The sequence below is a fragment of the Garra rufa genome, chromosome 1 (assembly GCF_049309525.1).
Source record: "Garra rufa chromosome 1, GarRuf1.0, whole genome shotgun sequence".
NCBI lineage: Eukaryota > Metazoa > Chordata > Actinopteri > Cypriniformes > Cyprinidae > Garra > Garra rufa.
The window spans coordinates 2,112,764-2,140,490 of NC_133361.1; the positions used below are offsets into that span (position 1 = coordinate 2,112,764).

Sequence of the window (27,727 nt, forward strand, 5' to 3'; positions counted from 1 at the left end):
TAACTTCTACTAACATGTCTAAAAAAATATATATTTTCCTATTTATTAATGTTTTTACTCGTCATTTGAGCCGTTTTCGTAGGATTTATGCTATTTTTTAAATATATATAAATTAATAAATAATTTTTTTAATAGGTTTTTATACAAAAACTTGCTTTTTTTATGTAAAATTAACTTCTACTAACATGTCTAAAAAAATATATATTTTCCTGTTTATTAATGTTTTTACTCGTCATTTGAGCCGTTTTCGTAGGATTTATGCTATTTTTTAAATATATATAAATTAATAAATAATTTTTTTAATAGGTTTTTATACAAAAACTTGCTTTTTTTATGTAAAATTAACTTCTACTAACATGTCTAAAAAAATATATATTTTCCTGTTTATTAATGTTTTTACTCGTCATTTGAGCCGTTTTCGTAGGATTTATGCTATTTTTTAAATATATATAAATTAATAAATAATTTTTTTAATAGGTTTTTATACAAAAACTTGCTTTTTTATGTAAAATTAACTTCTACTAACATGTCTAAAAAAATATATATTTTCCTATTTATTAATGTTTTTACTCGTCATTTGAGCCGTTTTCGTAGGATTTATGCTATTTTTTAAATATATATAAATTAATAAATAATTTTTTTAATAGGTTTTTATACAAAAACTTGCTTTTTTTATGTAAAATTAACTTCTACTAACATGTCTAAAAAAATATATATTTTCCTGTTTATTAATGTTTTTACTCGTCATTTGAGCCGTTTTCGTAGGATTTATGCTATTTTTTAAATATATATAAATTAATAAATAATTTTTTAAATAGGTTTTTATACAAAAACTTGCTTTTTTATGTAAAATTAACTTCTACTAACATGTCTAAAAAAATATATATTTTCCTATTTATTAATGTTTTTACTCGTCATTTGAGCCGTTTTCGTAGGATTTATGCTATTTTTTAAATATATATAAATTAATAAATAATTTTTTTAATAGGTTTTTATACAAAAACTTGCTTTTTTATGTAAAATTAACTTCTACTAACATGTCTAAAAAAATATATATTTTCCTATTTATTAATGTTTTTACTCGTCATTTGAGCCGTTTTCGTAGGATTTATGCTATTTTTTAAATATATATAAATTAATAAATAATTTTTTTAATAGGTTTTTATACAAAAACTTGCTTTTTTATTTAAAATTAACTTCTACTAACATGTCTAAAAAAATATATATTTTCCTGTTTATTAATGTTTTTACTCGTCATTTGAGCCGTTTTCGTAGGATTTATGCTATTTTTTAAATATATATAAATTAATAAATATTTTTTTTTAATAGGTTTTTATACAAAAACTTGCTTTTTTTATGTAAAATTAACTTCTACTAACATGTCTAAAAAAATATATATATTTTCCTGTTTATTAATGTTTTTACTCGTCATTTGAGCCGTTTTCGTAGGATTTATGCTATTTTTTAAATATATATAAATTAATAAATATTTTTTTTTAATAGGTTTTTATACAAAAACTTGCTTTTTTATGTAAAATTAACTTCTACTAACATGTCTAAAAAAATATATATATTTTTCTGTTTATTAAAGTTTTCACGCCACATTCGTGGAGTTTTTCTCTTTTCACAAATACATTTCACATTTCAGCCTGAAAGTACTAAAAGGTAGTCAAAAAACGTAAATCTAGGAGCGTTTCTTGTGCTCAAAACAAGTTTGTTAGAGGTGCTCTGTGGATGGGAAAATACAGTCGAAAAAGCAACAGGAACTCTTTAAATATTTTTGAATATTAAAAAAATTAAGAAAAATATTTTCCTGTTTATTAATGTTTTTACTCGTCATTTGAGCCGTTTTCGTAGGATTTATGCTATTTTTTAAATATATACAAATTAATAAATATTTTTTTAATAGGTTTTTATACAAAAACTTGCTTTTTTATGTAAAATTAACTTCTACTAACATGTCTAAAAAATATATATTTTCCTGTTTATTAATGTTTTTACTCGTCATTTGAGCCGTTTTCGTAGGATTTATGCTATTTTTTAAATATATATAAATTAATAAAAAAAATATTTTTTCCTGTTTATTAATGTTTTTACTCGTCATTTGAGCCGTTTTCGTAGGATTTATGCTATTTTTTAAATATATATAAATTAATAAATATTTTTTTTAATAGGTTTTTATACAAAAACTTGCTTTTTTTATGTAAAATTAACTTCTACTAACATGTCTAAAAAAATATATATTTTCCTGTTTATTAATGTTTTTACTCGTCATTTGAGCCGTTTTCGTAGGATTTATGCTATTTTTTAAATATATATAAATTAATAAATATTTTTTTTTAATAGGTTTTTATACAAAAACTTGCTTTTTTTATGTAAAATTAACTTCTACTAACATGTCTAAAAAAATATATATATTTTCCTGTTTATTAATGTTTTTACTCGTCATTTGAGCCGTTTTCGTAGGATTTATGCTATTTTTTAAATATATATAAATTAATAAATATTTTTTTTAATAGGTTTTTATACAAAAACTTGCTTTTTTTATGTAAAATTAACTTCTACTAACATGTCTAAAAAAATATATATATTTATCTGTTTATTAAAGTTTTCACGCCACATTCGTGGAGTTTTTCTCTTTTCACAAATACATTTCACATTTCAGCCTGAAAGTACTAAAAGGTAGTCAAAAAACGTAAATCTAGGAGCGTTTCTTGTGCTCAAAACAAGTTTGTTAGAGGTGCTCTGTGGATGGGAAAATACAGTCGAAAAAGCAACAGGAACTCTTTAAATATTTTTGAATATTAAAAAAATTAAGAAAAATATTTTCCTGTTTATTAATGTTTTTACTCGTCATTTGAGCCGTTTTCGTAGGATTTATGCTATTTTTTAAATATATACAAATTAATAAATATTTTTTTAATAGGTTTTTATACAAAAACTTGCTTTTTTATGTAAAATTAACTTCTACTAACATGTCTAAAAAATATATATTTTCCTGTTTATTAATGTTTTTACTCGTCATTTGAGCCGTTTTCGTAGGATTTATGCTATTTTTTAAATATATATAAATTAATAAAAAAAATATTTTTTCCTGTTTATTAATGTTTTTACTCGTCATTTGAGCCGTTTTCGTAGGATTTATGCTATTTTTTAAATATATATAAATTAATAAATCATTTTTTAAATAGGTTTTTATACAAAAACTTGCTTTTTTATGTAAAATTAACTTCTACTAACATGTCTAAAAAAATATATATTTTCCTGTTTATTAATGTTTTTACTCGTCATTTGAGCCGTTTTCGTAGGATTTATGCTATTTTTTAAATATATATAAATTAATAAATAATTTTTTTAATAGGTTTTTATACAAAAACTTGCTTTTTTATGTAAAATTAACTTCTACTAACATGTCTAAAAAAATATATATTTTCCTATTTATTAATGTTTTTACTCGTCATTTGAGCCGTTTTCGTAGGATTTATGCTATTTTTTAAATATATATAAATTAATAAATAATTTTTTTAATAGGTTTTTATACAAAAACTTGCTTTTTTTATGTAAAATTAACTTCTACTAACATGTCTAAAAAAATATATATTTTCCTGTTTATTAATGTTTTTACTCGTCATTTGAGCCGTTTTCGTAGGATTTATGCTATTTTTTAAATATATATAAATTAATAAATAATTTTTTTAATAGGTTTTTATACAAAAACTTGCTTTTTTTATTTAAAATTAACTTCTACTAACATGTCTAAAAAAATATATATTTTCCTATTTATTAATGTTTTTACTCGTCATTTGAGCCGTTTTCGTAGGATTTATGCAATTTTTAAATATATATAAATTAATAAATAATTTTTTTAATAGGTTTTTATACAAAAACTTGCTTTTTTATGTAAAATTAACTTCTACTAACATGTCTAAAAAATATATATTTTCCTGTTTATTAATGTTTTTACTCGTCATTTGAGCCGTTTTCGTAGGATTTATGCTATTTTTTAAATATATATAAATTAATAAATAATTTTTTAAATAGGTTTTTATACAAAAACTTGCTTTTTTTATGTAAAATTAACTTCTACTAACATGTCTAAAAAAATATATATTTTCCTGTTTATTAATGTTTTTACTCGTCATTTGAGCCGTTTTCGTAGGATTTATGTTATTTTTTAAATATATACAAATTAATAAATATTTTTTTAATAGGTTTTTATACAAAAACTTGCTTTTTTTATGTAAAATTAACTTCTACTAACATGTCTAAAAAAATATATATATTTTTCTGTTTATTAAAGTTTTCACGCCACATTCGTGGAGTTTTTCTCTTTTCACAAATACATTTCACATTTCAGCCTGAAAGTACTAAAAGGTAGTCAAAAAACGTAAATCTAGGAGCGTTTCTTGTGCTCAAAACAAGTTTGTTAGAGGTGCTCTGTGGTTGGGAAAATACAGTCGAAAAAGCAACAGGAACTCTTTAAATTTTTTTGAATATTACAAAAAATGTAAAAAAAATATTTTCCTGTTTATTAATGTTTTTACTCGTCATTTGAGCCGTTTTCGTAGGATTTATGCTATTTTTTAAATATATATAAATTAATAAATAATTTTTTAAATAGGTTTTTATACAAAAACTTGCTTTTTTATGTAAAATTAACTTCTACTAACATGTCTAAAAAAATATATATTTTCCTGTTTATTAATGTTTTTACTCGTCATTTGAGCCGTTTTCGTAGGATTTATGCTATTTTTTAAATATATATAAATTAATAAATAATTTTTTAATAGGTTTTTATACAAAAACTTGCTTTTTTTATGTAAAATTAACTTCTACTAACATGTCTAAAAAAATATATATTTTTCTGTTTATTAAAGTTTTCACGCCACATTCGTGGAGTTTTTCTCTTTTCACAAATACATTTCACATTTCAGCCTGAAAGTACTAAAAGGTAGTCAAAAAACGTAAATCTAGGAGCGTTTCTTGTGCTCAAAACAAGTTTGTTAGAGGTGCTCTGTGGATGGGAAAATACAGTCGAAAAAGCAAGAGGAACTCCGAGGCACTCTCATATAAAAGAAGTTAAAAAGCCTTTATTGTAGCGGCTTGGTCACATTAAACCTTTCTAAAAACTCCAACGCTCCAACAGTTCTCACAGGGAAGGAGAGGTACTGAATCAAAAACAACCAGCAGGTGTCATCCTCACCAAACAGTGAGACATAAACATCATACAGAGAAGAACACACTGAATATCACATATACATACTACACATATGGTCCCAAAACACACACACAGTAACCAGGTAAAAGTAAACAAAATCTAGAGTAGAAAATAATAAAAGGATAGCAACAAAATCAAAGGAAAACACTAAAGTTCCTACGTAGGCGTCTTAGCTTAAGAGTGATCTAAGAATCTAAGAAAAGACAAAAACTTTTATCTTAGTGTGGAGGCGGGGTTGACCCTGTTGCTATGATACAGCCTTTTGAAGACTGTGATTGGTTGGTTGTCCAAGAAGGAAATAAAAGAGCACTTTATAGGCGTAATTTTTCCTGTTTTACCGCACTACCGCACACACACACATTATATAAGTTTATATATCTTATGTTTATATATATTTTTATTTACCACGCTGTTAATGCTATATTTAATGTATTTGATCGGTAATGAACAGCAGCACATTGCGGTTGTGAAAGTGCTGTAATTGTTTGCGTGATCTCTTTGCTTATAGAAGGTTGTGAACAGACCCAAATAAGTTCATGTAATAAATCACATGCATTGCCCTCCTCATGTTTTGTCAATGTTCTCCACTGCTAAAGAAACTCGAAAGCCTATTAAGTCCCTGCTCCTAACAATTTGGACCTTAAGACTTCTTTTAAGGGTTAAGATGCTTTCTGTACTAGGATCTTTTCTTCAATTTTAAGAAAAAGTTTTGGTTTGCCTAACATTAAGTGGTGGCATTTATAGCAACCCTTGGGTCTGGTGCTCAACCGTGTTTGTTAGATAACTATGGAGCAGTTTATCTTGTGGAGTAGGACATCTTCTAAAGCTTACCAGAGGTGGATCGGGAAAAAAACTTGCTTAAACGATTGCCACTTTCAATAATACCCCAGTTTTTTCTTAGGATTTGTTAAATTTGTTCAGCCTCTGTGCTGTACCTAGTGACAAATACTGGTCTGTCCTTTGTCTGTTTCTCTATATTTCTTTTCAGTAGTGATATTCTAGTCGCTAGCATGATTTTAGCAAGACTAGCAAGTCGCTAGCATTATTTAAGCAAGACTAGCAAGTCGCTAGCACGATTCTAGCATGACAAGTAAGTCGCTAGCACGATTCTAGCATGACTAGCAAGTCGCTAGCATTATTTTAGCATGACTAGCAAGTCGCTAGCATGATTTTAGCACGACTAGCAAGTCGACTAGCATGATTTTAGCACGACTAGCAAGTCGCTAGCACGATTCTAGCATGACAAGTAAGTCGCTAGCATGATTCTATTTCACTTAAATTTACAGGTAAATACCGTAATTTCATACTAAAAACCATAACTCATATTATGGTAATGTACCAACTTTTTGAAGCACTGAAATCTGTTTTGTACCTTTGTAAAACAATGAGAACCACTAAAAGCAGGTGGTGATGACAACATCACATGATGAACCAAATCCCATCGCACGGAGGTTTTAAATAATAACATATATGGAAGGTGCACAGTGTCATTCACACCATCAGTAAACACCATCATGGTAACAAACTGAAATAATGCAAAAAAACATTAATTTAACAACATCAGATGTAACATACAACCCTAATGTACGAAACTGCCAAGAAAAAAATGAGAAGAAAAAGTTATTTCAACAAAAAAACATCAACTAAAAAAAATGAAATTTACGGTTATTCACTGTAAATTTTACGGTCTTTTTCACTTCCAAAAACGGTATCCTACCGTAAAATTAAATGCAATGTCCAACACAGTTTTTCACCGTATATAAAAGGGGAACTTACCGTTAACCATTTCACAGGTTTTTACTGTAGCATTTATACAGTTTTTTACCGTTAAAATTCACTGTCATTTTTTACAGTGTAGCTCTAGTAGAGGCTTTTCGGAGAATAGTGTTCTTGGGTCATTGACGTGACGCCTACATTTTTTTGTCCGATTTATTTTTTTCTGTTAAAAAATTGGTTTAAATGCAAAAAAAGATGCCATTTGTAAGAATTACCTCTCCCGAATATGGACCAACTTTAACTTTTCTAAAAACATTAAGTTATTTGTAATTTTTTTTTTTTTTTTGTTATTCAAAGTGGTCAAAATATCATGTGGTGCAACCGTCCGGCCATAACTTTTTTTTGGTAAACATCTTTGAAATCACCTTAAATTTATTCGAATTAATTGTCTGCACTATTTGGCATGATTTTGGCAGTGTTTTGTAATTGTGTATAAAATTGCAAAGCATTTGTATTTATATTTCCATCATTATATACAAACAAACTTTGTCCGATGATTTCCATTTTATAAAATATCATGTGCACTGTAAAAAAATGACAGTGAATTTAATGGTAAAAAACTGTAAAAATACTACGGTAAAAACCTGTGAAATGGTTAACGGTAAGTTCCCCTTCTATATACGGTGAAAAACTGTGTTGGACATTGCATTTAATTTTACGGTAGTATACCGTTTTTGGAAGTGAAAAAGAACGTAAAATTTACAGTGAATAACCGTAAATTGACATTCCCAGAATTCCCTTTATTTCATGTTTTTTTTGTTGTTGAAATAACTTCATCTTAATTTTTTTCTTGCCAGTTTTGTACATTAAGGTTGTATGTTACATCTAATGTTGTTAAATTAATGTTTTCTGCATTATTTCAGTTTAATGTATGTTACCATGATGGTGTTTAGTGTGTTTTACAGTGTGGTGCGACCATCAAGAAACTACAATTTTGGAACTTTTATGTTGAAATACATTCAAGGACAGGATGTTGCATCATATTGCAATTCTGCCAAGGAGCAACTGAAGCAGCAAGCACATGTGTAACTCTCTTTCAAATTTTGAAAAAAAAATAAATAAAAAAAATACTTTTTTAACAGCTGTTATGTAGTGACCACATTTGGATATCATGTGGTATGACCTCAAAAAAAATCAATGAATATCAAGTTTTCTCTTCAAATATATTTTTTTATTATACATTTCATAGTAGCATTTTTTGGGACAGCTAGCTTATTTTTTTAGGTGGCCAATTATGTGCCTGTAAATTTTAAATGAATTTGAAAACATGCGGTGCGACCAAATATCATGTGGCGTGACCACTGCAGAGTGTTTTTCATGATAGATATATGTCCTAGATAGGCAGGTTTTCTAATTTTATATTCAATTAATGGGTTAGATACTGAACCTAAAGTACTTTATTTCAGTCTAATTTGGAATAGAGTTTATGCAATTTGGGTCATTTTTTAAACATCTGTATTTTAGATGGTTTATATTGAATCTGTTTACAATATGAGGGAAAAAAGAACATTTAGAGCATGTACTTTCAGGTTTTTTCAGGTACTTTTGATGTTTTATGATGTTTAGTTATGATCATACTAATCGTTGTCATACTGATACGTGATCGTTCCGATCAAAAAGTATTTGTGACGCTTTATAAAGAATGTTTACATAAAATGTTTTATAAAATGTTTATTAATGTTTGTGTTAATGACATTTCTGAGAAATTTGAATAAAATGTAGTTTAAATCTTTTTTTTTGTATAAGATCTCTTTAAATAGATTCAAGGTCTTTGTGTCATTTGGAGCGACCTCTCATCATGTGGTGCGACCAATAACACCAATAACTGTATTAAATAAAAACACACATATATATATATATATATATATATATATATATATATATATATATATATATATATATAATTTCTGTGGCTCAAATATGAATGACTGCCACAATATGCTTAAGTAAATGGTATTTTTAAAACTTTTTTATCAGTTTCATGCAATTTACAGAAAAACTAAGTCTGCTGACTACATTTAACTCTGGCAACTCTGAAATTATAGAACAAACGTGAGATTGTTAATTGCAAAAAAACAAAAGAAATGCAAATACTTTGTTTCTAAACACTTCAGTTACTGAGAACATATAAAAGAAATGTTAAGCATGTTAAGGGATTTAATCAATTTTAATATAAATCATGGTCGCACCACATGACATTTAAGGCTGCGGCCAGTTCTTCAAGCTGAAAACCCCCCCCAATAAAATCACTTAATTTAAAATTGTAATATGAATTTAACATTCTTATTGTTTGAACAACTACAAAAGATATTATTAGTTTTTGCGTTTTAAAATTCGCTTGTTGAAAATCCTTATACGTCGATGACCCTCTTATATCCCAGTTCTACAAATCTTGACATCATTTCTTTGGATTTATTTTCAAAAACCTTGTCTTGAACTGTTTGTCCTTTCGCAATTAAATACAAAATCTTCTTCCCATTTGCCCAAGAAAAGACCTGCATATGAAGGACTATAACAAGCCCCCATGGCACACCCTTTTGTCTGTTTGAAAATCTTGTCCTGGAAAATAAAGATGTTGTTAGTTAAAGTCCATTCAGTCAATGAGAGTAAAAAGTCAGTGGGTGGCATTTCAGATGCTGGCCGTACACTCAAGAAATGTGTGAGAGCTTCAAGACCCTGTTGATGGTCAATATTAGTATACAATGCTTCCACATCCATTGTGACAAGGAAAGTATCAGGGCCTGTATTTTGCAGTTCTTCAACCTTGTTCAAAACATCAGTTGTGTCTTGAACATATGCTGGGAGGGAAGGCAAAAAAGGTTTGATAAAATAGTCTATGTACTCAGGGTTCGAAATGAACTTTTTGAAGTTACCAGCCAATCAGAATTTCCATTAGACAAATTTTTACGTGACTTGCATGATTGGCTCATGCATCACCGGCCAAACTGGCTGGTAAGTTTTTATCAATACCCGCCAACATTATTTTTAACCCGCATTTGGTTTTAATTTCGAACCCTGTATGTACTTAGATACTGGTTCAGTGAGGCTTTCATTTCCTGAGATGACCGGTCTAACTGGAGGGTTCTCAAGACATTTATGTATCTTAGGTAGCATATAGAATGAAGCCATCCTAGGGTTTTCATTACCCCAAAATCTAAGTTCAGACTCAGATATCCAACCTTTATCTTTTGCCTCAGAAAGTATTTTTCCCAATTCCTGTTTGAGCGACTCCGTTGGATTGAAAGTCAGTGGTTGATAAAACTCTGTGTTATTTAGCTGACGAAATGCCTCTTTTATATACATTGTTTTGCCCCACACAACTACAGCACCCCCTTTATCTGCCTTTTTAATGACTATTTCATCATCCTTAGATAAAGCTTCCAATGCTGCCCTTTCTATGCGGGAGAGGTTACTTTGTTTGTGAGTCCTCTTGTCCTTAAAAAGATTGTCAATCTCGAAATTTACCTTTTTAGTAAATGTACTTAATGCAGCATTTTGAAACAAAGGACAGAAAGTAGATTTGGGCAGTAATCAACATCTCTGGCAAGGCAGGGACTATCTTTTGCCCCAACCCATTCAGCCAAGGAGTTTGACACGAAGATTGACCTTTTTCGTTTTTATAGGAATCTACATCTAAAGGCATGGTACAAGCAAAATGCTACAACATCTGCAAGCTACACAGCCACAGGTCAGACAGACTCTTTTACGATTAGAGGGCAGTTTAAGCCCAAGTCTACTTTCTGTCCTTTGTTTCAAAATGCTGCTAAATGCAAAATGAGTTTTTAGAAAGGTTTAATGTGACCAAGCCGCTACAATAAAGGCTTTTTAACTTCTTCTATATGAGAGTGCCTTGAAGTTCCTCTTGCTTTTTCAAAAAACACAATATTTTTTAATATAGAAAATCAGAGTCTAAATGTCAATCAAAAAATTTTCAATAAACAAACAAACAAATATGAAGGAATTTATTTTTTTGTCACTATTTACAGTGCATCTTTGATTTTTAAATATCAATTTAGGGCAATGTATGACCCTTTTTAAGAGCTGCACAAGTAAAATGATCACAGTATGAGTTGGGTTGGACAATGTACGGTAACATATTAAGCCATAAAATGACATGACTAATAATTCAGATTTTCACAAAAACAAAACGTCTTATACAATGGCATTTCAGCCTTTATAACATTAAAAGGGATAAATCAAGTATATAAGTGATTATATTTATTTAAAACATAAATATTACTGTCTTAATCGTTTAGATTTTTAGAAAGCACATTAACTTCTTTCACATTTACAACTCTCTGTGTTTGCTGCATAAAAACGTGGGTCGATAAAACTCATAAATAACTAAATATAAGTAATGTTAGGGAAATCTGTTATAAAATATCGGCCAATATATCGGAATATCGTATTTTAAAACCAACAGATATTTGTATCGGTATCCGCCTTAAATCCTTTATCGGTCAGGCTCTAGTTAAAACTCATAAATATCTACAAATAACTAATGTTAGGGAAAGCTGTTAATGTTTTGTTGCATGTTTCTGAAATTTAAGAAAATTATTAAAAAATATCGGCCGATATATCGGAATATCAGATTTTAAAATCAACAAATGCTTGTATCGGTATCGGCCTTCAAAATCCTTTATCGGTCAGGCTCTAATTAAAACTCATAAATAACTACAAATAACTAATGTTAGGGAAATCTGTTAATGTTTTGTTGGGCGTTTCTGAAATAAAAAAAAAAAATAATGAAAAATTATCGGCCGACATATCGGAATATCTGATTTTAAAACCAACAAATATTTGTATCGGCCTTAAATCCTTTATTGGTCGGGCTCTAGTTAAAACTCATAAATAACTACAAATAACTAATGTTAGGGAAATCTGTTAATGTTTTGTTGCTCGTTTCTGAAATTTAAAAAAAAAATTGTAAAAAAATATCGGCGATATATCGGAATATCAGATTTTAAAACCAACAAATGTTTGTATCGGTATCGGCCTTCAAAATCCTTTATCGGTCAGGCTCTAATTAAAACTCATAAATAACTACAAATAACTAATGTTAGGGAAATCTGTTAATGTTTTGTTGGGCGTTTCTGAAATAAAAAAAAAATAATTAAAAATTATCGGCCGACATATCGGAATATCTGATTTTAAAACCAACAAATATTTGTATCGGCCTTCAAAATCCTCTATTGGTCAGGCTCTAATTAAAACTCATAAATAACTACAAATAACTAATGTTAGGGAAATCTGTTAATGTTTTGTTTAGCATTTCTGATATTAAAAAAATTATAAAAAAATATCGGCCAATATATCGGAATATCGGATTTTAAAACAAACAAATATTTGTATCGGTATCGGCCTTCAAAATCCTCTATCGGTCAGGCTCTAATTAAAACTCATAAATAACTACAAATAACTAGTGTTAGGGAAATCTGTTAATGTTTTGTTGAGCATTTCTGAAATAAAAAAATTATAAAAAAATATCGGCCAATATATCGGAATATCGGATTTTAAAACCAACAAATATTTGTATCCGTATCGGCTTTCAAAATCCTTTATCGGTTGGGATCTAGTTAAAACTCATAAATAACTACAAATAACTAATGTTAGGGAAATCTGTTAATGTTTTGTTGCTCGTTTCTGAAATTTAAAAAAAAATTGTAAAAAAATATCGGCCAATATATCGGAATATCGGATTTTAAAACCAACAAATATTTGTATCCGTATCGGCCTTCAAAATCCTTTATCGGTTGGGATCTAGTTAAAACTCATAAATAACTACAAATAACTAATGTTAGGGAAATCTGTTAATGTTTTATTGGGCGTTTCTGAAATAAAAAAAAATAAAACGATATCAGCCAATATATCGGAAAATCGGATTTTAAAACCAACAATTATTTGTATCGGTATCGGCCTTCAAAATCCTTTATCGGTCAGGCTCTAATTAAAACTCATAAATAACTACAAATAACTAATGTTAGAGAAATCTGTTAATGTTTTGTTGGGCGTTTCTGAAATAAAAAAAAATAATAAAAAATTATCGTCCGACATATCGGAATATCTGATTTTAAAACCAACAAATATTTGTATCGGCCTTAAATACTTTATTGGTCGGGCTCTAGTTAAAACTCATAAATAACTACAAATAACTAATGTTAGGGAAATCTGTTAATGTTTTATTGGGCGTTTCTGAAATAAAAAAAATAAAACGATATCAGCCAATATATCGGAAAATCGGATTTTAAAACCAACAAATATTTGTATCGGTATCGGCCTTCAAAATCCTTTATCGGTCAGGCTCTAATTAAAACTCATAAATAACTACAAAATAACTAATGTTAGAGAAATCTGTTAATGTTTTGTTAGGCGTTTCTGAAATAAAAAAAATAATAATTTAAAAATATCTGCCGATATATCGGAATATCGGATTTTAAAACCAACAAATATTTGTATCGGCCTTCAAAATCCTCTATCGGTCAGGCTCTAATTAAAACTCATAAAAAACTACAAATAACTAATGTTAGGGAAATCTGTTAATGTTTTGTTGGGCGTTTCTGAAAAAAATAAAATAAAACGATATCGGCCAATATATCGGAAAATCGGATTTTAAAACCAACAAATATTTGTATCGGTATCGGCCTTCAAAATCCTTTGTCGGTCAGGCTCTAATTAAAACTCATAAATAACTACAAATAACTAATGTTAGGGAAATCTGTTAATGTTTTGTTGCACGTTTCTGAAATAAAAAAATAATAATTTAAAAATATCTGCCGATATATCGGAATATCGGATTTTAAAACCAACAAATATTTGTATCGGTATCGGCCTTCAAAATCCTTTATCGGTTGGGATCTAGTTAAAACTAATAAATAACTACAAATAACTAATGTTAGGGAAATCTGTTAATGTTTTGTTGCTCGTTTCTGAAAAAAAATTAATAATTTTTTTTTAAATATCTGCCGATATATCGGATTTTAAAACCAACAAATATTTGTATCGGTATCGGCCTTCAAAATCCTTTATCGGTCGGGCTCTAGTCGATATTTGTAATAATTTGACTATAAACAGCTTCAATTTGCAAATTCATTCTTTGTCACGAGGTGTCGCTTTAGGAGCGCTGAAATATTATGGTTTCTCTAGTAACGGCTGTACACAAAGCTCCCTTGGTTTCCAGGGCGACGCTGATAGATGACTGGGACGCTCGTCACACTTTACCCTATTTTTATGTCATCAAAATACAGAGTCGAGTTTTTCACTCCAAATGTTGACTACTGTGTAGAATAGTGCACAAGTTCGCAATTTGGGACATACCTTCAATTTCTGAATGTTTCTACCTAGTTTGTGTCTCTGTGATTGGTGGTCATGCTGTGAAATTACAAAGGTGGAAATCTGACGTCACTTTGTAGGTCGATCGGCTGTTGGCATAACACTCCCTCCATTCATTGTTTATTTTGGCTTTTCCACACAGAAATACATGTTCAGTGAAGCTCCTCCAACAGCAATCACACATTCAGCAATAAATGCTGGAATATTCCCATCAGTTTACGAGTGAAGATGAGCGTCAAATCATCAGGAAGAGCTGAAATCTGCAAATCTGAGTTTATTGAAGAGGACAGAGAGAAGATGAGAGATCCAGAACACACTAAAGATGCTGAACAACAAACAGGTTGGTGTTGACTCTTCATTCTTCATTAATAATGCTGATGGTTATAAAGCTTCAGGCAGTTTTAGATTGAGTTTGTTGTAACAGGATGATCTCTAGCGCTGTTGAATAATATTGCTGAAGCATCAAATGTTTGGGCCATATGTGTAGAGCCACTCAGAGTAAAATTTTAGTCTTAAGTGTGTAAAAATTTCCAAGAATTTCACTCTTATTCCTAGACTTCATTGTTTCATAAAGGTTCCTAAGTGTTAAGACTAGGTCTCAGCTCCTAGTTAGGAGTAATAATATGGCAGTAAAGAGGAGGCGATGCACACTTTCCAATCTAAAACAACTCATGTAACAGCTTAATCATATTATTGTCTTATTCAGAATAAGGTCATTAATAATTAGATTACTGGTGTCCATGTAAACATAGTCAATGTAGTCCTTAGTTCACAAAACTTAAGTGCAGAAGTGTCTTGGACTTTACCGAAAGTTGCTTTTAGCTTTTTTATAAACGTCTCCAACTCATTGGATTGAATTTTTAAATGATTGTAAATGAATAAAAACGATACATATAATACACAAAATACAGTTAGTATTTGAGGATCCTCAGATGCGTCATGTTGTTGATCAAGCATATTTAATAGCTCTCCCTATAGAAACATGAGATTTGTGCCTATCATGCTTTAAAAATATAAAGTTGAAGATCAATGTACCTCGATCATGAAAAGTTTCAGGAACTTCAGGAATTTACAAAACTGCATCAAAATGATCAGAATTTTCTAATGCAATTGTCTGCTTTCCGTTGTTATATCAGGGTTCATTTTTATGTCCTCTCACTTTGCGTCCTTTCATTTTTCAGTTTTTTTTTTTTGACAAATTTACTGTTTTTACTTTTGTTTCAGAGTGGATTGAAGACAATGAGGTGAAAGAAGAACTGAGTGAAGTTGAGGAGAAAGATGTCAGTAGTGGAGAAAAACCCAAACAGAAAGATTTAAAGAAAAGAAGAGACAATAAGTCTTTCACCTGCAAACGTGATCTTGAGCTTCACATGAGCGTTCACACTGGAGAGAAACCGTTCACTTGTGATCAGTGCGGGAAGAGTTTCATTCAGTCATCGACCCTTAGGAAACACATGATCATCCACACTGGAGAGAAACTATACGCATGTGATCAATGCGGGAAGACATTTCTGAGAGCTGCAGACCTGAAGAAACACCTGAGAGTTCATACAAAGGAGAAACCGCATTCATGCCATTTGTGTGGAAAGAGTTTTTCATGTTTAGATTATTTAAAAGTACATCAGAAAACACATTCTGGTGTGAGAGATTACAGGTGCTTTGAGTGTGAGAAGGCTTTTAGTACATGGAGCAATTTAAGACTTCACCGGAGGATTCACACTGGAGAGAAACCTTACAAGTGTTCACACTGCGACAAGAGATTCAGTCAGCCAGCAAATCTGAAAACACATGAAAGGATCCACACTGGAGAGAAACCATATGCATGTGATCAATGTGGAAAGAGTTTTACAAAAAAAGGACACCTTACATCACACATGAGAGTTCACACTGGAGCGAAACCATTCACATGCGATCAATGTGGGAAGAGTTTCACTCAATCATCAAACCTTAAGGAGCACATGAACATCCACACTGGAGAGAAACTGTTTACTTGTGATCAGTGCGGGAAGAGTTTCACTCAGTCATCAAACCTTAAGGAACACATGAACATCCACACTAGAGAGAAACTGTACATATGTGATCAATGTGGGAAGACATTTCTGAGAGCTTCATACCTGAAGAAACACCTCAGAGTTCATTCGAAGGAGAAACCGCATTCATGCCATTTGTGTGGAAAGAGTTATTTACATCTACAAAGTTTTAAAGAACATCAGAAAATACACACTGGTGTGAGAAACTACATGTGCTTTGAGTGTGAGAAGACTTTTACCTCTGCAAAGTGTTTGAAACAGCACATGATGATCCACACCGGAGAGAAACCTTACAAGTGTTCACACTGCGACAAGAGATTCAGTCAGACATCAGGTCTGAAAACACATGAGAGGATCCACACTGGAGAGAAACCGTATGCATGTGCTCAATGTGGAACGAGTTTTACAAAAAAAGGACACCTTACATCACACCTGAGAATTCATACTGGAGCGAAACCATTCACTTGTGATCAATGCGGGAAGAGTTTCACTCAATCATCAAGCCTTAAGGAGCACATGAACATCCACACTGGAGCGAAACTGTATGCATGTGATCAATGCGGGAAGACATTTTTGTGTGCTTCATATCTTAAGAAACACCTGAGAGTTCATACAAAGGAGAAGCCACATGTGTGTCATTTGTGTGGAAAGAGTTTTTTACATCTACAAAGTTTTAAAGAACATCAGAAAATACACACTGGTGTGAAAGAGTACATGTGCTTTGAGTGTGAGAAGACTTTTACTTTAGCTAAACATTTGAAACAGCACGAGAGGATCCACACTGGAGAGAAACCTTACAAGTGTTCACACTGCGACAAGAGATTCAGACAGTCATCAATTCTGAAAACACATGAGAGGATCCACACTGGAGAGAAACCATACACATGTGATCAATGCGGGAAGAGTTTCTCAAAATCATCAACCCTTAAGGAACATATGAACACCCACACTAGAGAGAAACTGTACGCATGTGATCAGTTCAGGAAAATGCCTCAGGTTACGTATGTAAACCTAGTTCCCTGAAGGGAACGAGACACTGTGTCGAAACGCTTTGGGAACGCCTTCAGCGTGACCACGCTCTGAATCATGTGCGTAATTAGTCCAATGGAATTGCGAGATGTCACATACGTGGTGACGTCACCGACCAGGAAGCTTAAAAGCACGTATAGTGAAAGGAGCGCTAGCTTTCCGGAAGCAGCAACCCCCGCAGGGATGCCGGAAGTATGGCCTCGAGACTCAGTGTCTCATTTCCATCAGGGAACTAGGGTTACATGTAACCTGAGATGTTCCCTTTCAGGTAACTCGAGCTGCGTCGAAACCCTTTGGGAACGAGAATGCCCACGCCGCCATACTGAGGGGTGTGCTTGCTGTATTAGGGTGAGAGAACGAAGGAGCTGCGAGCGACGAGTTGAGTGAGCCTTGACTTCCAGTGGTGAGGGGAGACCAGAAGTCTCATACGAAAGGGAAATGGCATCCACCGGCTTATGGAAGGCTTGGCAGCAGGGCGGCCTCTCCTCGGAGGGCCGTAACAGACCAAAAGTTGGTCAGCCTTCCTCCACAGGGCAGTTCTGTGGACGTATGCTCGCACTGGACACATACAGTTAAGCTTCTGCTGGCCGGGCTCCCTAAAGGGAGGAGGATGAAAAGCCTGCCGTACGACAGGTCGTGGTGCAACGGTGGGGACCATCGGAAGGTATCCCGCCTTGGGATACAGAAATGCGTATAGCCATTCCAGGTGCGAATTCAAGGAAAGAAGGGGCCACTGAGAGGACCTGAAGGTCCCCAACCCTCTTAAGCGAAGTGATTGCTAGGAGCAGAGAAGTCTTAAGAGTGAGAAGACGATCAGAGATCTCTTCTAAAGGTTCAAAAGGAGGCTTACACAGGGCCTCAAGCACCACAGCCAGATCCCACGTAGGGATACGAGAGCGTACTGGAGGCCTCAACCTCAGTGCACCACGGAGGAAACGTGTAACTAATGGGTGTCTACCCACTGAGGTACCACTTAGAGGGGCGTGATAAGCTGCTATGGCCGCCACATAAACCTTCAGGGTGGATTGGGTTAACCCGGGCCTGTTAGAACTCCAGTACTGTACCAACTGGGCAGTTAACTGGGTCAAACTGGCAGTCTCCGCACCAAGAAGAGAAGTGCCTCCAATTCAAGGCGTACAGTTTGCGCACCAACACATGGAGGCCTCTTAGGTCCGAGAGAAAGTGTCTCAGAGCCTGAGACACCGCCATCATTTCCAGGCAAATGTTGTGCCACGTGAGATGATGACCCCTCCACAGCCCAACCGGTGAGGGATGCGTCTGTCGCAGGTGTGACACGGCGACAAGGAGCTCCCAACACCAGGCCCTGATTCAAAAACCAAGGTTTCCTCCACATGTCTAAGGCACGAAAGCATCGCCGCATGACCTTGATCATGCGAAGTTGGTTTCCCCTCGGGGAGAACCCCTTGGTTTTGAGCCACCACTGTAGGGGTCTCATGTACAGCAGGCCAAAGGGAATTACGTTGGACACAGCTGCCATCAGACACAGCAGTTTCTGGAACCACTTCACAGTGATTGACCGGCCTTCTCTTACTCTCGCGACCTCTGTGAGGATTGACTCTACACGAGCAGTAGACAGATGTGCCTGCATCGTGGATGAATCCCACACTATGCCCAGATAAGTGGTTCTCTGTAATGGAGAAAGCACACTTTTCTTGGCGTTTAGTCTTAACCGCAGCTCTTTCATGTGTGACAGAACAACATCTCGATGTTGAACCTCCATCTGCTCGGACTGGGCCAGAATTAGCCAGTCGTCTATGTATGTATGTATGTGTATGTGTATGTATGTCTATGTATGTGGATGCCCTGGAGTCGCAGCAGAGCCAGAGCTGCATCCACACACTTTGTGAAAGTGCGGGGTGAGAGTGCAAGGCTGAAAGGAAGAACCCGATATTGGTATGCTTTGCCCCTGAAAGCAAACCTCAGGAACCTCCTGTTTTGGGGAAGGATGGAGACATGAAAGTAGGCATCTTTCAGGTCTATTGTCACAAACCAGTCCTCAGACCTGATTTGTGACACAACCTGCTTGACAGTCAGCATTCTGAATTTGAGGCACATGACTGAATGATTTACGATAGAACGCGCAGGTCTAAGATGGGCCTCAGGCCCCCATCCTTCTTGGGAACAATGAAGTACCTGCTGTAGAAGCCGGACTCTTGCTCGTGAGGAGCAGTGTTGTTTTTGACAACCATCTTAGATTTAGTCTTAGTCTTAGTCTTTTGGACTAAAATGCTTCTTAGTTTTAGTCAAATTTTAGTCACTTCTATATGTGATAGTTTTAGTCCAATTTTAGTCGACGAAAAGTCAAAAAGGTTTTAGTCCAATTTTAGTCGACGAAAAGTCAAAAAGGTTTTAGTCTAGTTTTAGTCGACGAAAAGTCAAAAAGGTTTTAGTCTAGTTTTAGTCGACGAAAAGTCAAAAAGGTTTTAGTCTAGTTTTAGTCGACGAAAAGTCAAAAAGGTTTTAGTCTAGTTTTAGTCGACGAAAAGTCAAAAAGGTTTTAGTCTAGTTTTAGTCGACGAAAAGTCAAAAAGGTTTTAGTCTAGTTTTAGTCGACGAAAAGTCAAAAAGGTTTTAGTCTAGTTTTAGTCGACGAAAAGTCAAAAAGGTTTTAGTCTAGTTTTAGTCGACGAAAAGTCAAAAAGGTTTTAGTCTAGTTTTAGTCGACGAAAAGTCAAAAAGGTTTTAGTCTAGTTTTAGTCGACGAAAAGTCAAAAAGGTTTTAGTCTAGTTTTAGTCGACGAAAAGTCAAAAAGGTTTTAGTCCAATTTTAGTCGACGAAAAGTCAAAAAGGTTTTAGTCTAGTTTTAGTCGACGAAAAGTCAAAAAGGTTTTAGTCTAGTTTTAGTCGACGAAAAGTCAAAAAGGTTTTAGTCCAATTTTAGTCGACGAAAAGTCAAAAAGGTTTTAGTCCAATTTTAGTCGACGAAAAGTCAAAAAGGTTTTAGTCTAGTTTTAGTCGACGAAAACTAATGACATTTTAGTCTAGTTTTAGTCGACGAAAAGTCAAAAAGGTTTTAGTCTAGTTTTAGTCGACGAAAAGTCAAAAAGGTTTTAGTCCAATTTTAGTCGACGAAAAGTCAAAAAGGTTTTAGTCTAGTTTTAGTCGACGAAAAGTCAAAAAGGTTTTAGTCCAGTTTTAGTCGACGAAAAGTCAAAAAGGTTTTAGTCCAGTTTTAGTCGACGAAAAGTCAAAAAGGTTTTAGTCTAGTTTTAGTCGACGAAAAGTCAAAAAGGTTTTAGTCTAGTTTTAGTCGACGAAAAGTCAAAAAGGTTTTAGTCTAGTTTTAGTCAAAAAAAAGGGAAAAAGGTAGTCTTTTAACAAATTAATGTAGGTCAGTAAGTATTTTGCTGTTGGGTAGTGTCACTTATAAGTTCTGAAAATAGCAGATCTATAGTTCAACACAATGTGAGCTTCCGGATCGACAATTTTCACCAATAATTACAATAATGAAGGTATGTTTTAGAACATAAAAGACAAACAAGGATGGAATGCTAAAACGGCTTGCCATACTAGTACAGCAAAGAGTATTTAATGCTAAAACGGCTTGCCATAGCGTCAGATACTTTTTAAGTTTTAATTGGCATGCACAATAAGCGGAAATGTCATGCATTTTAAACGTCTGACGGACCACCCACTAACATTTTCGTCTATTCTCGTCTCGTCAACGAAAACTCACACACGTCTCGTCATGTTTTAGTCATCAACGAGCCAGTTTTATCTCGTCATCGTCTCGTAATCGTCATGGAAAATAGTGGCGTCAACGAAATGATTTCGTCATCGTCATCGTTGACGAAAACAACACTGGTGAGGAGGGACCACCTCGATGGCCTCCTTCCCCAGAAGAGTGTTTACTTCTTGTTCCATAACCAGAGCCTGCTCGGGACCCACGTATGTGACGTCTCGCAATTCCCTTGGGCTGATTACACACATAATTCACAGCCTGGTCATGCTGAAGGCGTTCCCAATAGTGTTGTTTTTGGCGGCCGATTTTCATTTTAGTTTTAGTCTAGTCTTTGTGTGAACCTGACATTTTAGTTTTTATTAGTTTAAGTCAAGTTCATACACCTTTTAGTCTAGTCAAGTTTTAGTCGACTAAAAGTCTGAGCATTTTAGTCTTATTTTAGTCAGAATTACCCATGACTATTTTAGTCTAGTTTTAGTCGACGAAAAGTCAAAAAGGTTTTAGTCTAGTTTTAGTCGACGAAAAGTCAAAAAGGTTTTAGTCTAGTTTTAGTCGACGAAAAGTCAAAAAGGTTTTAGTCCAATTTTAGTCGACGAAAAGTCAAAAAGGTTTTAGTCTAGTTTTAGTCGACGAAAAGTCAAAAAGGTTTTAGTCTAGTTTTAGTCGACGAAAAGTCAAAAAGGTTTTAGTCTAGTTTTAGTCGACGAAAAGTCAAAAAGGTTTTAGTCTAGTTTTAGTCGACGAAAAGTCAAAAAGGTTTTAGTCTAGTTTTAGTCGACGAAAAGTCAAAAAGGTTTTAGTCCAATTTTAGTCGACGAAAAGTCAAAAAGGTTTTAGTCCAATTTTAGTCGACGAAAAGTCAAAAAGGTTTTAGTCTAGTTTTAGTCGACGAAAACTAATGACATTTTAGTCTAGTTTTAGTCGACGAAAAGTCAAAAAGGTTTTAGTCTAGTTTTAGTCGACGAAAAGTCAAAAAGGTTTTAGTCCAATTTTAGTCGACGAAAAGTCAAAAAGGTTTTAGTCTAGTTTTAGTCGACGAAAAGTCAAAAAGGTTTTAGTCCAATTTTAGTCGACGAAAAGTCAAAAAGGTTTTAGTCTAGTTTTAGTCGACGAAAACTAATGACATTTTAGTCTAGTTTTAGTCGACGAAAAGTCAAAAAGGTTTTAGTCTAGTTTTAGTCGACGAAAAGTCAAAAAGGTTTTAGTCTAGTTTTAGTCGACGAAAAGTCAAAAAGGTTTTAGTCTAGTTTTAGTCGACGAAAAGTCAAAAAGGTTTTAGTCTAGTTTTAGTCGACGAAAAGTCAAAAAGGTTTTAGTCCAATTTTAGTCGACGAAAAGTCAAAAAGGTTTTAGTCTAGTTTTAGTCGACGAAAAGTCAAAAAGGTTTTAGTCTAGTTTTAGTCGACGAAAACTAATGACATTTTAGTCTAGTTTTAGTCGACGAAAACTGATTACATTTAGTCTATTTTTAAGTAATGCAATTTTATTTAACCAAGTCAATATAGTTTAAGTACCTAGTATAGACAAAACCAAAGTTTTCTTTTAGCTAAACCCATTTCAAACAAGGTTATATTATTATTTTTTTGTTACCTTATAGGCTGAAAAATGCATCCATTGCAGAAGATGCTCTAATTTGAATTTACAACATTTATTTTACCTACCAAACATGTTAGAAGTACACACACATGAATAAAAATTTAATAAAAACAATAAATAAAATAGCATCACATGACAATGCCAGAAAAAAAAACAAAAAAAAACAGAGAAACAAGGTTTGAATGATCAAGCTACAATTTACTAAAAATTAGTGATGTGACGTTCGACACAGAAGCTTCGAATAATAAAATTAATCAACTTAACAATATTCTTAATTTACTTGATCATCTATGCATACAAGAATCTTTTGTACTTTTGTTTTTTTAAGTTTATTTACAGATTAATTCATTTATACCTTCTGTAAGTAAAATATTTCTTACGGTTTTCTCAGCATAAATTTATTTATTTTATGAAATTGTCCAAAAATTGCTTGGACAACTGGAATGCAAAAGAAACGTTTTCCACCTTTGACCACAAGATGTCAATAGTGCACAACGTGTTGAAAAGCTTCCAGTAATGAACCCTTTTAGATACGGTTGATCCCGTTGGTGCTTCGAACAGCTTTTTTTTTTTTTTTTAGTAGAAAAAAATGTATGTGTTCTTCCTTCTTTTTCCCCCAAATATGAACCCTATCTGGCCGGGCATTGGTCCCTTTATCTGTGTCAGACTTAACTTTGTTCGTGGGCGTCTTCTAGATAATGCAGCGAGGGAGTGACGCCGCTCGCTTGCGGTTTAGGCTAGAAGTGATACAGCTCTGGCTACAATCTAACATTCTAACATTTCGTTTCGTCTCGTTTTCGTCAACGAAAATAAAGAGACATTTTAGCATAGTTTTTATTTTGTAAACAACATTTAGTCTCGTTTTTAATCGGCAACGATATTTCATAATACATTTTATATAGTCATCGTCACATGACCAGCATTTTCGTTTCGTCTCGTCTCGTCTCGTTTTCGTCACGTGATAAAGGTTCGTTGACGACTATATTTAGTCATAATTTTCGTTGACGAAAGCAACACTAGTTCCCCAAAGCGTTTCGACGCAGCTTGAGTTGCCTGGAATGGAACACTTGTGTGTGCTTCAGATCTGAAGAAACACCTGAGAGTTCATTCAAAGGAGAAGCCGCATTCATGCCATTTGTGTGGAAAGAGTTTTTTTACATCTACAAAGTTTTAAAGAACATCATGCGGGAAGAGTTTTACAAAAAAAGGACACCTTACATCAAACACGAGAGGTCACACTGGAGCGAAACCGTTCACTTGTGATCAGTGCGGGATGAGTTTCACACAAGCTTTTCTGCCCTTCATGTCTGGATTTACCGATTGAAGACTTGCCTTTGTGTTGCGCTTTTCTTACACACCAATAAAGTTAAAGAAGTTACGTATGAAGTTATTTGTTTGATTTACCCAGTGACACAAGTAGTTGCAAATTATTTTGGAGACATGGAGACTGCATGCGTCTTTAGTTACTTAGAGGAAGAATGCAAGAAACGCTTCTTTTAAATGATTGCACATTAACCCAAATGTTTTGCACTGATGTTGAAAATATAAAATTAATGATTAAATGCTCTGGTAAAGATATATATTTTTGTTGCATAAAAATAAGAGTTTGCAGCGTGAATTAAAAAAATAACAAAAACTATGCAATTGTCAACAAAAACATCTTTGTTAAAACATAGGAGGTGTGATTTGATGATTTGATGATGCGTCGATTTACAGGCCAATTGCACTTACATCAAATTTATGTAAATTAATGGAAAAAATGATTGTACATAGATTAAATGATATACTTGAAAGTAAGGGAGTATTGGCACCTAATCAATATGGTTTTAGGAAAGGTCGATCAACATTAGATGCTTTGGTAAAGCTGGAAACGGATGTAAAAAAAGCTGCAGCAATTGAAGAGGGATTAGTGGCGGTTTACTTTGACATGGAAAAAGCACATGATATGTTATGGAAAGAGGGGTTGCTTATTAAAATGAAGAGAATTGGAATAGAAGGGAGAATGTATAATTGGATTTTAAGTTTTTTATTCGACAGAACAATTCAAGTTCAAGTCGGTGGTGAAGTATCCCAGACCATAAGTGTGGAAAATGGAACACCTCAGGGAAGTGTAATTGAAATGAAAAAAATGACCGTGAATTTAACGGTAAAAAAACTGTAAAAATGCTACGGTAAAAACCTGTGAAATGGTTAACGGTAAGTTCCCCTTCTATATACGGTGAAAAACTGTTTTGGACATTGCATGTTATTTTACGGCAGTATACCGTTTTTTTAAGTGAAAAAGAAGGTAAATTTTACAGTGAATAACCGTAAATTGACATTCCCAGAATTCCCTGTGTTTCATTTTTTTATTTGATGTTTTTTTTGTTGAAATAACCTTTTCTTCTTAGATTTTTATTGGCAGTTTTGTACATTAGGGTTGTATGTTACATCTAATTTTGTTAAATTAATGTTTTTCGCATTAAATCAGTTTTATGTGCGTTACCATGATGGTGTTTAGTGTTTGTGTGAACGCTGTGCACCTTCTCTATATGTTATTATTTAAAACCTCCTTGTGATGGGCTTTGGTTCGTCCACCACCTGCTTTTGGTGGTTATCAGTGTATTGCAAAGGTACAAAACAGATTTCAGTGCTTCAAAAGGTTGGTACATCACTGTTATATCAGTTAAAAAAAAATCAGAAATTACGGTATTTACCTGTATATTTAAGTGAAAACCGTAAAATGTAAAACATTGCTACCGTATTTTTTTACAGTAAAACTCTGGTAACCACAGCTGCCAGGTTTTTCCCGTAAATTTTACGGCTTTTTTTTTTTACAGTGTATTTAATATTATGATAAACGATATTTTTGGAAATGTGGCACCAGGAATTAGCACTGGATTATATGCAGATGATGGAATCACGTGGAAAAGAGGAAGGAATGTATCTTTTAATACAGATAAAATTCAGGAAGCCATAGAAACGGTTGAAAAGTGGTCAGCAGAATGGGGATTCAAATTTTCAAGATCTAAAACATGCTATCAGATATTTACAAGGAAGAAAATTAAAGGGGAGAAAAGGTTAAAATTACAGTATATGGGGCTTCTTTAGAGAAGGTGTCAAAATTTAGCTGTCTAGGTTTGTGGTTTGATGATGAATTAACTTGGAAGGATCAAATAGGTTATATATTAAAGAAATGTGCTGAAGTTTTAAACCTAATGAGGGCAGGACAAGACTGAAGAAAGGATGATTCTTAAGGAAGAGCTTCAAGCAGTAGGGAGACTAAACCAGTCTTAAGTCGCTGGGGTTTGTTTGTAGCAATAGCCAAAAATACATTGCATGGGTCAAAATTATTGATTTTTCTTTTATGCCAAAAATCATTAGGAAATTAAGTAAAGATCATGTTCCATGAAGTTTTTTGTGAAATTCCTACTGTAAACATATCAAAATGTAATTTTTGATTAGTGATATGCATTGCTAAGAACTTAATTTGGCCAACTTTAATGGTGATTTTCTCAGTATTTTTGATTTTTTTTTGCATCCTCAGATTGCAGATTTTCAAATAGATGTATCTCGGCCATCCACTCGCTAAAAACAACCCAGCGCTGGGTGAAATATGGACAAACCCAGCGATTGGCTTGTTTTGACCCAGCAGTCGGGTTAAATGTTTAACCCATCCTTCTGGCTAGTTTTATTTAACTCAAATATTGCTTTAAAATTACTATATTCCTTGCTTAAAATATGCCCAAATAGCTTGGGAAGTAATCTAGGCATCAGCAATAATCAAAAAGGTGAACGTTTATTTATTATTATTTATTATTTATTACTTATTAAGCAATTAACTTTTTTTATTTAATTATTATTTATTCAACTTATTAATAAATGTTCATTTTTAAATGATTAATAAATGTTACTTTCCAAGCTATTTAGTCATATTTTACGCGAGGAATATAGTAATTTTAAAGCAATTTTTGAGTTAAATAGTTGTTTTTAACCCAGCATTTTTTAGAGTGCAAATATTGTCCAATCCTAACAAACCATACATCAATAGAAAGCTTATTTATTGAGCTTTCATATGATGTATACATCTATAAAATTTAACCTTATGACTGGTTTTGTGGTCCAGGGTCACATATATTAAATGACAATATAAATTCAAGGAAACAGATAAATGCAGTTATAAAATTCATCAAGAATTGTGGGTTATATTATAGGATATAGAAGTTAGATCATTTTCTTCACACTCCATCACAGTAGGTGGCGGTATGCACCTTTGAAGTTGGTTCGCAACCCGCCATAAAACCAACAGAAGAAGAAGAAGAAGGACGGGGAGAAATGCAGGAGGCGCCGGTAAAGACTAGAAGGGATACATGATTCGCTACTGGGCATGCGCACATCAATCTAACATTATTTTTATCACACTGTACAACAATAATACTGTTTTTTTTATTATAGTAAGGGCTAAGTTTAGGGTTGGGGTAGGTGTAGACGTTAAAAAAAACACACTCTAATAAGTAGAAAAATTAATTTCATTGTTAGTTTCCGGTCGTAGACGTATCCCTTCTAGCCACAACCGGAGGCGCCGCTCAGACTCTCTCTGATGACGCTTGATCTCCCGCTTCTGCGCGCGCGCTCACGTGAGGAGTAACGGAACAACAGAATTCAAATCAACGGCAGTTGAATAAATGAATATTTGTATTTATAGCTTCCTGAGCTTTCAGTTCGCAGTTTAGTTTACAGCGTTTGGACACAGAAACGTGAGTGCACTTGCTTATATTCAGATACAGGTGTTGTAAAACCATTTTTAGTGAACTAAACTTAATATTAAAAATATTAAATAAAATATTAAAAATATTAGCCCACTTAATATGGTCACTTTCCGTCTGTCAGATTGTGAACCAGAGCTTTGTGAACTTGTGTACATGTTTTAAAGCTTTCTGTAATGTTTTGATCAGTTTAGGTTAGAAATCTCTTACAAGTATGTGTTCTGTTTTTGTACAAATAATATAGCGTCAGGCTAACTATAGTTGATCAGTATTGTTAGTCCCTTTCCACAAATATTCCAC

The 27,727-nt window shown here is 33.0% G+C and overlaps 1 protein-coding gene across 1 annotated transcript in view; it reads left to right on the plus strand.

Moving 5' to 3' along the window:
- The window catches only part of LOC141326762 (uncharacterized), a 133,847-nt gene that overhangs the window by 87,389 nt on the left and 18,731 nt on the right, over nt 1–27,727 (plus strand). Inside the window, exons 4-6 of the mRNA XM_073835300.1 lie at nt 5,448–5,452; nt 15,994–16,262; nt 16,683–17,237. Of these exons, the coding sequence (XP_073691401.1) occupies nt 5,448–5,452; nt 15,994–16,262; nt 16,683–17,237 (829 nt within the window). The remainder of the gene's footprint in view (nt 1–5,447; nt 5,453–15,993; nt 16,263–16,682; nt 17,238–27,727) is intronic.